This window comes from Semicossyphus pulcher, unplaced genomic scaffold (genome assembly GCF_022749685.1).
Source record: "Semicossyphus pulcher isolate SPU_LCO1_2020_fin unplaced genomic scaffold, fSemPul1.0.p SCAF_18, whole genome shotgun sequence".
Lineage (NCBI taxonomy): Eukaryota > Metazoa > Chordata > Actinopteri > Labriformes > Labridae > Semicossyphus > Semicossyphus pulcher.
Genome location: NW_027211691.1, coordinates 7,793,935 through 7,805,890, shown reverse-complemented (window position 1 = coordinate 7,805,890; position 11,956 = coordinate 7,793,935). Strand labels below are relative to the sequence as shown.

General features: G+C 37.8%; 1 protein-coding gene across 1 annotated transcript in view; it reads right to left on the bottom strand.

Moving 5' to 3' along the window:
- Positions 1 to 3,298: 3,298 nt before the first annotated feature.
- The window catches only part of snx7 (sorting nexin 7), a 44,206-nt gene continuing 35,548 nt past the window's right edge, over positions 3,299 to 11,956 (bottom strand). The window contains exon 9 of the mRNA XM_069667366.1: positions 3,299 to 5,448. Coding sequence (XP_069523467.1) covers positions 5,368 to 5,448 — 81 coding nt within the window. The 3' untranslated portion in view covers positions 3,299 to 5,367. The remainder of the gene's footprint in view (positions 5,449 to 11,956) is intronic.

The following is an 11,956-nucleotide window of genomic DNA, read 5'->3' as shown; positions in this document are numbered from 1 at the left end:
ATAGTTTTAAGTATTGGCCATGGGGGAGGTTTGCTGTCTCCGAGTGCTATTGTAGATACAACTTTTATTTTTGTTTGCTTGTTTATTTAGATCTCCATTAGCTTCAGCATAAAAGAAGATATTCTTCCTGGGGTCTGAAAAATATTACAATGTGACAATATCAAATACACATTGATACAATTCTTCACAATGCAAACACATAACACTTCATACATCACCAACAGAATGAATATTGACACAAATCAAACAACACCACATAAGCTCCATATGAATTTATCATAATTTCGTAGATCAATGTCATGTTTACAAAAAAAGCCCCTTGACACATTACAGCACAAGAATTAATATTAAGTATATTTCTCTGTAAGTACTGGCCCTTAAGTGATTTTTTAAAACAGTATACTATTTGATTGTGCTATATTGCTAATGAGTTCCATTCTTGCATTGCCCACTAAAAAACGCTGACCTGATGCGGTTTTACATTTTGGTAACCTAAAACCTCTAGCAGAGAGTCTTTTGGGTAATGGTGTGCATCTGTACTGAAGGACAGTTTTTTGTACAAATTAGAGTCTTTGCTGTAATGACATTCCTCAAGAAAATCACTAATGAATAAATCAATCTATTTTTAATGACCCACCAAGAGAGAGAATTTTAATAAAATTTGTTTTAAACCCACTTTTTCACAGACTTTCACAACCACAGTTACTGTGATTGTGAATTCAGTTTCTATGTAACAATTCCACTGTTTTGGTGACAGAATTAGTCATGTTTGATATAACCTTTTTAAGAAGCGTTTTATAATGTACAAGTGAAATACTTTGCTGAAAAATTAGAAAAATTCAGAAGAGCTGTCTGAAAGTGTTTTTTAAATTTCATTTTGATGTAATAATTTATTTACATTTTATCAACCTTTGCCCCCCATGTAGTGCTTATTACAAATGGGAGCTGCAAAAAGCCTTTAACTGTTAAGTGCATAATAAGGATTTATTAACCTCAATAAGTCACTGTTCTCGCTTTAGATCCAGTAGCTGCAAATAAGCATAATTAACTGTTAATTAACTGTTGATAAGCGCATAATAAAGGATTTATTAACCTCAATAAGGCACTGTTCTCGCTTTAGATCCAGTAGCTGCAAATAAGCATAATTAACTGTTAATAGGTGCATAATTAATTGCTAATTACTGCATAGTAAAGTATGTATTAATCATAATAAAGCAACTGTAAAGCATAGTAAAGGCTTACCAAAGGCATAATAGGTAAGTGAGTAAGACTCAATGAATAGGTTTGTAATGCTATTATAAACAATTATAATAAACTTATAAGGCTTTTATAAACGCTCATAAGCTGCCTATAAATTGTTTACAAGTATCTTATGAGTGCTTATACATGTCTAATAATCTCATAAAAACATGATAATAATACTATTATCAACACTTATATAGTCTTATTAATGTATATTTAATGTTAATAAGCATCTTATAAGGACTTATAAGGTCTTATTAACTGTTAATTAACGCTTATTACAAGGACCTTAGTAAAAAGTGGAAATCCAAATCTGTAGGCAGGGGTGTGGATTTTAGGGATGGCATGTCTTCTGGATTCCGTTTGTAGTACGCTTGTAGTCCGAGTAATATTGACCAATGACGTATCAGCAGGCTGCGGCATATGCAGGATAAACAGTCCGTGTGGAGAGCTAAAGCAGGCGGAAAGAAATGCGCCACAATGACACCCCGGCTCCCATCAGCGGGCATCTGACGATGATTTACCTTCTTATTAATCTCTATAAATAAACTTCTGCATGCTTACAGCTTTTTTTGAGACAAATCCCCTTGACGCTGCACGAAAGCCGTTCAGCTTTTAGGTCTCCTGACTTCCTCGAATGTATCAGAAACAAGCATTTCAAAAGTAGTTTTCTTCTCCTCTTGATGACAGACCTGACAAAGATTTTTACTTTTTACAAATCTGCATCATGATGTTATTTCGACAAACTTAAGACCTGTTAATTAAAGTCAATCAAAAGAATAATGGTTTCTTTTTCCAGTTCAGACTACAGTAGTTAGCCAGAGCGAAGCCTCTGTCTAACTTATTATTTACAGTGAAACTAACACTCACCAGAAACAGATGAATGGGCTCTCCTCTTGGGGGATTTAATGAACCAAGAAATGATGGCATTTATTGTGCAGACATATCTGCAGGGGCGAAAATTGCTTCACTTTTGATCTGAACACAGGGTCACTTTCTCAAGTTGCTAACTGGACTGTAAATAATGCAGCACGCAGAAAAGGAAATCTTGACTGGAACTGCTGGCTAAACCGGATACCCCGACATGTTCACTGTTGTCCCCAGAGGCTATATCGTCTCAGATGGTAGCCGATGGGTTCCAAGATTGTTAATTAACCTAACAAGCATGTAGACTGTGGGAGGAAGCTGGAGTACACAAAGGGAACCACAATTATATTCATGTTCAACATAAATCTGCATGTTTTTAAAATATAATTTGGTGCACCAAAAAAACAAAAATCCCAAATAGTCAGCAGAACTCTAACATACACTATCTAACACATATCTTTCCAATCTGCTGCAAGAGCTGGAAAATAAATGTTGTTTAACATCAGTTCACATTTTGGGGGATTTTGCTACAAAGTTTGTCTTTATGCCAGTAGTTTTTTGGAAACTTTTGAATATCGCATTCTGTTTTAAAGAGGCTGAAATGAACAGAGATAGAAACTTAGATAAACAAACCCTGAGGAATCAGTCGAAACAAACTCCACTGAAGTCTGACAGCAGTTGTTGAAATGGGTTGAGTCTAAATGTTTCATTGTAACAAGTCGCTCCATAATCGAGATCAAATGCTCTGCATCTGAAAACCGCATAAACCCCAAGCTTGTGTGCGAAGCATACCTCCAAGCAGAATGATTCCACAGCTTAAACTTCTTAAAAAGACAAGCAAGATTTCCTCGTTCAACCCTGGAGTGATAATCATTATGTGTGCTCCAAAAACACTTCTCTTTCAATCAATATGCTGTCATGGAAGAGGAAAACTGACTGTCAAAGTGTGTGTAGCTGCTGCATTCAAAATAAGCCCTGCCAACTAGCGGAACATTGTAAGACACTCTGACACTGTAAAAGACAAATTATGCTTTTGCTAGGCAAAAAGCATTTTTCAAGCTGATGTTTGTGAGTCATTGAATCTAAATACCAGGCAGAGACTTTGAACAATACGCTTTTCACTTCAGTTCTGCTGCCTTTTACGCTTCACAGTCTACAAACTGAAGAGAAAACATTTTATAGTGTGAGATCTGTCTTTATTATAATGTCAACATCACAAAATCTGTTTGATTCAGAATTTTTCTTTTTACATATTCAATAAAGATAAAAGCAACAATGAGAGAAAGAGATGACATCAGTATAAAAAGATTATTTAAGAATTCTGTTACAAAGACATGTAGACAGGCTTCATCAGACATGTAAACGTGAAATCTCAATTGGCAAAAACAGACAAAAAAACATTCTTGAGAGAATTTCATAAAGCATTTAAAGTCTTGCTGCACAATGTTTGACAGGAAATCAATAGTGCTGTGTGTCATTAATTCCACTCTGATGTTACATGTTATCATGGCAGTACATTAGATGGATGTAGATATTATCTAAAAGATGTTCAATACATTTCTTGAGCTATTTTGTCATGAAATGTTAACTTTTTTCATTTTTAGTGTACAATCTTTGCTTAAATCTGCCCAGGCTAGTGAAATAATGAGAAGACACACTATAGAAAAGACCTGAACTTGCTTTCAGTCAAAGACAGGCGTATTAGAGGATGTTTGAGGATTTAATTGGAAAGAACAAACAGCAAATTATTTTAAATGGTCACTGTCAGATAAAGCAGTACGTAGATGATAGGACCAACTTTACTGATCCACAAACATCACAAAGACTTTGGGTCTGAAATTAATAATCTGCTATGAAGGCACCAATGGTGTTTCGACTAAAATCAAATATATCTGTACGCCATTAGGGTCTTATCAATAAAAGTAAACGCAGGTGATGACACAGCCACAGATGAGATATATTTGGTATATACTCCAGACCCAAGTGTAATGGTTGACTGAACTAAATATATTCCTCTTTCCCTTCTCCATGTTTAGTGGTCAATGTCAAGGAACATGTCAATAGACAACAAAAATCAGATTTGAGTTTTTTGGGAGATGAGAAATTGCAGTGTCTTTATTCCATCCCTATTTGGCTTGTATCTTGCATCTAGATATCTATGACTATGACCATGCCTTTAAATAAAAAAAAGTCTTATGGCTGTGCAGCATGCTAGCAGTTTAAGGCCACTGCAGGATAAAAAAAAAAAGCCAGAAGTTTTCGACAAAAAGGATCTTAACTCTTGATTACTATGTACCCTTCATTTGCATTTTGGTTGTGGCTTAAATGCTATGGTTAAGTGTTGGAAAAAATGGTTCCATGATATTAATATTACTCACGCAGCACATTGGTATCGGTATCAGTGTCTAAATTGAAATGAATTATGTTTGGAAGTCTACATTTTTTGAATTCATAAAGGCTGTTCTATTTTTTAATTATCTGGTTGGAATAAATAAGAGCTAACACATAATTCGTTCTAACTGATTTCAAACCAACTTATGCAGACCTATCCTAAACTACATTGCAGAATTGGCATTCCTTTCATTCACACTGGCTTCCTCTAACTGCCTCACTCAATGAAAAGCTAACAAGTAACTTTGTTGTCTTGCTAATGTTACAGTAAGCAGCACACAGACTAAATTTTATCTTCAAATCATCCATTTATGGTTTCAAATCTATGTGCTTTATCAACGTAATTTGTAACTTTTTGACACATGTTCTCATGTTAGGTTATGCTAAGTTAAGTTATTTCCTGTTGGTAAAGTGGAAAATTGCAAACCTACAAGGTTTAAGAGCGACATCTAAATGCATCATTAGTTATGAATTATTTAAAGTGAGGGGCCGTATAACACCGCTGCAGCTTACCATTTAGAATCCACAAAACATTAAAGTGTAGCCAGAAAAGACAGGAGGCCTATTTTAAATTTTGGCAATGCACATGGAGGTGTGTAAACGCTAATATGTGGATATTTGGATCACAGTGTTGGTTAAAGTGATGGACAATCATCACTGGAATGGTGAGACTGGTATAAACCTCTTTGGCCAGATAAGAAGAGAAGAGATGACAGTGAAGTGTGCTTGTTTTGTATGTGATGCATGTTTGCATAAATTGACATTGGTTTAAAGTCCATATTTCGATGTGTTGGACAGAAAACAGAGGGTGTGCCTTATGTTGTTTTGTAAGGAGTCGCTCTCCATGTTTCGGTCATCTCGACATTTTTAAGAGGCATCCTCCATATCTCTCTGCTCGCTGGGTTCTGGTCTCTGAGACAGCAGGAATGACTCCCACACAGCAAGGCACTGAAAGAGAAAACACACCATCGCCTTAATATGTAAAAATAGTCCTCAATACACATTAGATAGAGTTCTTGCTGGTTGTCTAGCAGTGTCTGAAGACCCTTTTCCAATCATCACTGATTGTAATCATTAATAACAGGGAAATACCTGCAGACAAAAACGTTACAATTTTGCCCTCTTACAAGCAATTTATCAAAAGCCACCAAGGCCTTAACACTTATCGAGGAAGGAAACAGCAACTGTGTCTAAAGCTGCACTGAATTAGGCGCTCGCCATTCCATTTTTTCTTCTCAACAAAATAAAATCATTCCAGTTACTACTGTGACTTACACGACTCATTGCATTACATTTTACTCCCCTCAGCTCTGACAAAAGTACTTCCCGGAGCTAATATCTTCACACCCACATGATCCTTATGAGGCGGCATTTATTGAAAACGGAAACTTTTTTTGGTTGTATTTGCATCAACAGCCAAGTGTACACAACAGCCGAGTGTACACAACTGTCGGGTTTTATTATTTGTCAGGTACATGTATTTTATTATTGTTGAGGACCTGTGCAGCATGATTTCTATGTATCATAACTTCAGGCTTTCATGTGGTATTGTGTGGATTTGATGTCACAAAGATCTGTGATTAGCTGCAACCAAGTTGAAAAAACTTCGACTCAAAGCAGAAAAGCGCCAATTCGTAGAATGTAGACGCATTAATTAATTAATGACAGCTAATGATTTAGTGGTCGCCTTAACAACAGTAGAAAAAAGGCGCAGCAAGCTGCTCTTTTTTTAACCATAGGCTTCAACAAAATAGGCAGAACAGTGCGCCTCACGTTTTACAGCCTGCAAAACATGTCCTGTCTGATCGGGCCCTAACAGAGAAGCATTACAGCTTCTGTTTCTACAAGAGAACCGAGACATTCCAGCCAGTGGAGGTGGTTGGTAATGACATTTATATTTGAAAATTCAACTAGTTTTTTTTCTATTATTGGAGTTAACTTTTGTTATATTTTGTAATTCAGTGGATTAAAAAACATGTGCAGTGGCTTGGTACAAAGTGCGTAATGGTAGGCTCCGGAAAATAGAGCCCCATTTTCTCTGTATTACATCATTCAAAGCATGATAACAACAAAGGAAATTAAATCCAATTGGTCTTTGCCATGCCATCAAAGACACCAAAGACACTGGCCTGGTTACCCCAGTTAGCTATGATTGCTGCTACACGCTAGTCCTCCCTTAGAGCCACGAAAGCTTTCTCCCCTTTAATCAATTTTCTTCAAGCTCTGGTAACTACTAAGTAAGTGGGGAACAATAAACCTAAACTGGAGCCTCATAAAAGGCATTTCAAATGTACAAGTGATATCAAACAATGATGATGATGAAGCAACATTATCACTTGGAAGAAGGATACCACTACTACTTCAATTGATTTAAGAGGTCTGATTCATATTTTTTTATCCTACAGGTGATTGTTTATATTCATTCATCGTCATATAGTGTCTTGCTTTAGTTGACATCACATTTTAAGTTGAAAGTAAACACATTTTGTACATTCTGACAAATGTGACAACGATCATGGTTATTATTTACATCATAAAAACTGTCTTTACTATTGTTCCACCTTTGCCATCCTCGACAGCACCATTAGGTAACAGTGTTCTCTCAGAGCTTTCCAAATGTCTATCCCAGCACTCCTTTCCCCTTTCTCTTTTGATCTGTCTCTCTCTACTTCCATTCTCTAACTCCCTTGCCATCTCATCAGGGAAGGCACATTATTGCCCTGACAGAGGCACTGAGTCCCATTGTGTGTGTGTGTGTGTGTGTGTGTGTGTGTGTGTGTGTGTGTGTCACAAAGCACTTGACAAAGCAAATCACACTTTTATGGCATAAAAGCAGTTATCTAGATAGCAGGAGAGGCAGGAAGCCATGCAACCAGAAAGTGAAATGACAAGCACTAACAGGCACAGACACCCTCAAAAGCCAATCTGTGAACTTGGGTTCCTTTCTGTCAGCACACATCAATACAGCGCTTTCAGTTTTTCCAGGTAATAGCAGTTTGTTTAGAGGTGGCAATAAGTGAGAGCGTTGGCCCGTCAACTCTCCATTTAACAGCAAGTTTTTCTAGACAGCACCCACAGCACCTCGGCATCACCGTGGCACAGCAGGCTGGACTTTTTGTCAGAGAAATGATTTTCAGGAGGCTGAAATGTCATTGGTCAAGTTATACTACAATGTGAAGGAGTCAAATACTCCAGTAAAAGGTAGATGAGTAGAGATATAAGGAAGCTAATGCTTGGCCTAAAATGTGAAGGCTAACCTTACACCTAACACATCTTTTACCAACTTTCTTTGGCTCATCGCTAATGATAAATGACTGTTGACAATAATTGGGTGTAACCATCCACATATGACACAAAAAGGGCACCATTTTAACAATTCATAATGGCTTATGGTTGAAGTTATATGGTGCAAGTGCATTTAGGGCACTTTCATTTTCATGTTTCATGGTTACCAAAGCACAAGTTGGGCACAAAGTAAAATGCAAATACAAAGGGTTTTAATTCAGTCTCTAAATTGTACTTGTGATATATTCATGCCAATAAGCGTCATTTGCATTTACACATGGCACTTTGCTATTTAATTTGTGGCTTTGGCAAATAAGGAAATAGCTACCGTACGCTACCAAATTTAAGATGGAGCCCTAAATCATCTCACTTTTTATCACATTAAAGTGACCTTCACCAGGAAGGACGTTGGGAACCACAAACTTTTGAAAGTATCATCGGTATCATCTCATAGTAGGGATGTAACAAGAATATATTTTATCAATGTGCCCTGCTCCACAACAGACTATGATAGAAAACAAAAAAGCAATGGTCAACCCTGAAAACAAGTTTTTGTAGAGATATAATGTCGAAGATTTTCATTTAAATAAATGTCTGTTAAGTCACTATCTATCGCCGCATGAGGCAACACTATGGTGATTGAGGCTATGGCCCACTGATGAAAGCCTTTAAATTTCCAGAATTACAGACTGGGTGTCGGTGGCGACATTGGTGGAAAAAAATCACAAGTTAGTGACGCGTCTTCTATCACCCAGGAGTGGTTGGTCTGCCAGAGAGGGTAGGCGGAGCTACACGGCTGTTTTTCCGGTATCTGCAAGTGTTGCAAGTAAACAGTAATCTACTTTGACTGAACAAACAAAGAAAAGATCGATGACTACAGATACAACTTCAAAAATAAGTGACAATTCAAAGAAAAAGAAACAAATTGGAAGCTCAGACAAACAGTCTAAAAAGGAAAGCGACCGTCAGCTAGGAAAATCAAGAGTTACAGCCATAACAAAGAGAGCAGACCATAGACGTCTGGTTATCTGGGAAGTGAACTCCCGCAATTGCTGTTTATCGCCATAAGGTGCTGATAATAGAACGAAACTGAGATCTTCGAGGTAATAACTTTAAATTCCCTTAACAAAAGGTTTTCTGATACGAGCTAAGCTCGTGCTCCTTATGAACATTACAATACATCATTTGAGTGTAAGAATCAGACACAACAAGAACTTTCAAGATACAAAGGATATTGTCATCAACATCACTGGTAAGCAATAATTGTGTGACACAAAACACACTACACTACACAAACACACAAATAACAAATAACAAATTTATTGATTCCAAAAAGGCAATTCACTTGTCTGGCATCTCATCTACCATTTACTGAAGAATTAATAAGTCTGATGGCTGTGGGTACAAAAGATCTTCTATATCTCTCTGTCCTGCAGCGAAGAGAGAGGAGCCGTCCACCACCGTTGTTTCTTTGGTCCATCAAGGTGTTATGAAGTGGATGATCCGTGTTGTTTAGTATGGCCTCAACCTTCTTCACATGATTGAAGTCTCCTGAAATTATTAAAAGTGCCTCAGAATCTTTAGTCTGTATCCTGGCAACTATTTCTTGGAGAACTTCACATCGAACAACAGCAGTTGCCAACATCTCCAGCTCATCACTTCTGCCGGGCAGAGAGGTGACATTTCCCACGATGACTGATCACAGAAAGGGCCTACATCTCCATTTCCAAGCCTTCACCTCTGCACCAGCACGGCAACCACGAAAACACCTCTCTGTCTCAGCTAGAATAGGGTGGCATCCTCCAGACTTGCTCCGTTTCAATGAAAGAAGCTCTTCTCTTGAACAAACTCTTCTCCCCACAGAAATATCCATCAGTAGTTGACAAAACATGATAAAAATACAACGATAAGATAACGAGAAGAAAGAATAGATAATACAACACTCAGCTCTGGCTTTCAGTATACTAATGAATTCAAATTACATTTAGATTTTACAGTATTTTAAACACTTGTCCATCAACCAAGTAATGAGATTAGAGTGAGTACCAATAGTTGTCTTTGCAGCATCATTTAAAGAAGTGCTGCTTTTGGCTCCAGAGGCAGATATAACACCAAGCGTGTTTGTAACGAAGCAGATTAAAATGTTCCAGTGGAACACTAAATCTGTAAATCTGTCGACTCAGCACAGCCTACTTTAAGGAAGACTACAGAGGCAGCTTTAGAGACAAGCAAATTGTAGCACATTAATCTGACAACAACAGAAGTGTTGGAATAAAAGGAAACAGGATTGATTCATCTAAAGTATGCACATAGTGGAAGGATTCAAGGTGTTGTTTTGAAGCCTCTAACTGGGTGGAGTCTGGATTTCTTTCAGCTCTCTCGATAACCAAATTCGTTTTACAGACACTGTGAAATTAAAAGAAAAATGCATTTTCCACCTTCTCATCATGAGTCCCTGCAGTATTTGATCTATTCCTTGATATATGTCAAAGGTAGTCAAACATTTTAAGTAGCTTTGCTTTTAAACACTCCTCTTGTTTGTCTTCCTGTAAAACATTTCGTTCTGCACTCAGGGGCTCACAAATGAATCAAGTCCCCCTCCTCCCACTGTATACAAATCCCACTTGGCTGTTAGCTTTTGGGTTTATGTAGCTTGATAAGCTAAATTGTACAATATTCAATGCAAATATCAAGCATGTTTGACCAGAGAGGAGTTGCTTGTAAACAGCGGGAAGTCAACCTTCTCACAGCAGGTGAAGGTAAAACTCTGCCAGATAAAGCTGAATTATGTTTCTGCAAAGACATAGATAGATGTCTGAGAAAACACACAAAAGGGTGTGATGGGATGCAGAGCTGAAATGAAATCAAACTGCGCATACAGCAAACTGGGTTGATTCAACTGTGGTCGCTGGTGGGATCTATAATAATAACAGGTTATGTAAGTTGTTAACATAAAAGGAATGTGTTGTAACAATTCCCACACCAAATACTTTATGACAAAACTTGGATGATAAGATCAAATCTCACTTAAATTATAACCCCCCTGCATAGTATGTTTCACTTTGTCCAGTTATATATATATAGTGAGTACTAAACAAGGTGATGTCTGAGATCAGGGAACATGGTGACATTGCTACACTGAAGTCAAACTGAGCGACAAATGAGCATTTAGACGAAGAGCATTATTGCACCTTCGACCTGTTTGACGGGTACCTTGTGACGCACTTTGGTGTGTACAATGCTTTTTACTCGTAGTTATGAATGGTAAATGGTAAATGGACTGTACTTATAGAGCGCTTTTCTAGTCTTGTGACCACTCAAAGCTGCTTTTACACAACGTTACATTCACCCATTCACACACACATCCACACACTGATGGCAGAGTAAAGTGCCCAACTGTCAACTGTCAGTTATCGCATTCACACACCGTTGGCTATGTCACTGGGAGCAATTTGGGGTTCAGTGTCTTGCCCAGGGACACTTGTGGACATGTAGACTGAGGGAGGTGGTGATTGAACCTCCAACCTTTCGATTGAAAGACGACCAACTCTACCACTGAGCCACAGCCGCCCCGCGAGAAGCACATATGAGAAAAAAAATCCCCAAAAAGCCCAAAGAAATGTACAGTGAAATCATAATGCCAAAATTATTATTCAAGCTGTCCATTATGAACAGCTTACAGACTCACTTTCTGCTTTAGCTTTGATCTAAATGGTAAAAATAGAATGGACTGTACTCATATAGCGGCCAACAGGAGAGTTAGTGCCCAATAGCAGCCATTGTGATTAGAGCAATAATTCAATTATACAATTATAGTAACTGACACTGATGAATGAAGAAAATAAAATGCTGGCTGAAATAAAAACCAGGAAAAGACAAATTAACATAGAGTACATGCATCCATCAATCACAGCAACACACACACACACACACACACACACACACACACACACACACACACACACACACACACACACACACACACACACACTGGGTATAAAGCTCTAATGAGGGCTTATTACAGGGTTTATTAGGGAAGCAGAGGCCTGATTAGCCGACAGCTATCCTCCAGGCTTCACTGGTGCTGAACAGGTAAACACAGAGAATCAGGAAAACACACACAGATGGCAAGAGAACTCACTGCAACCTCTAAAACACACATGCACACACA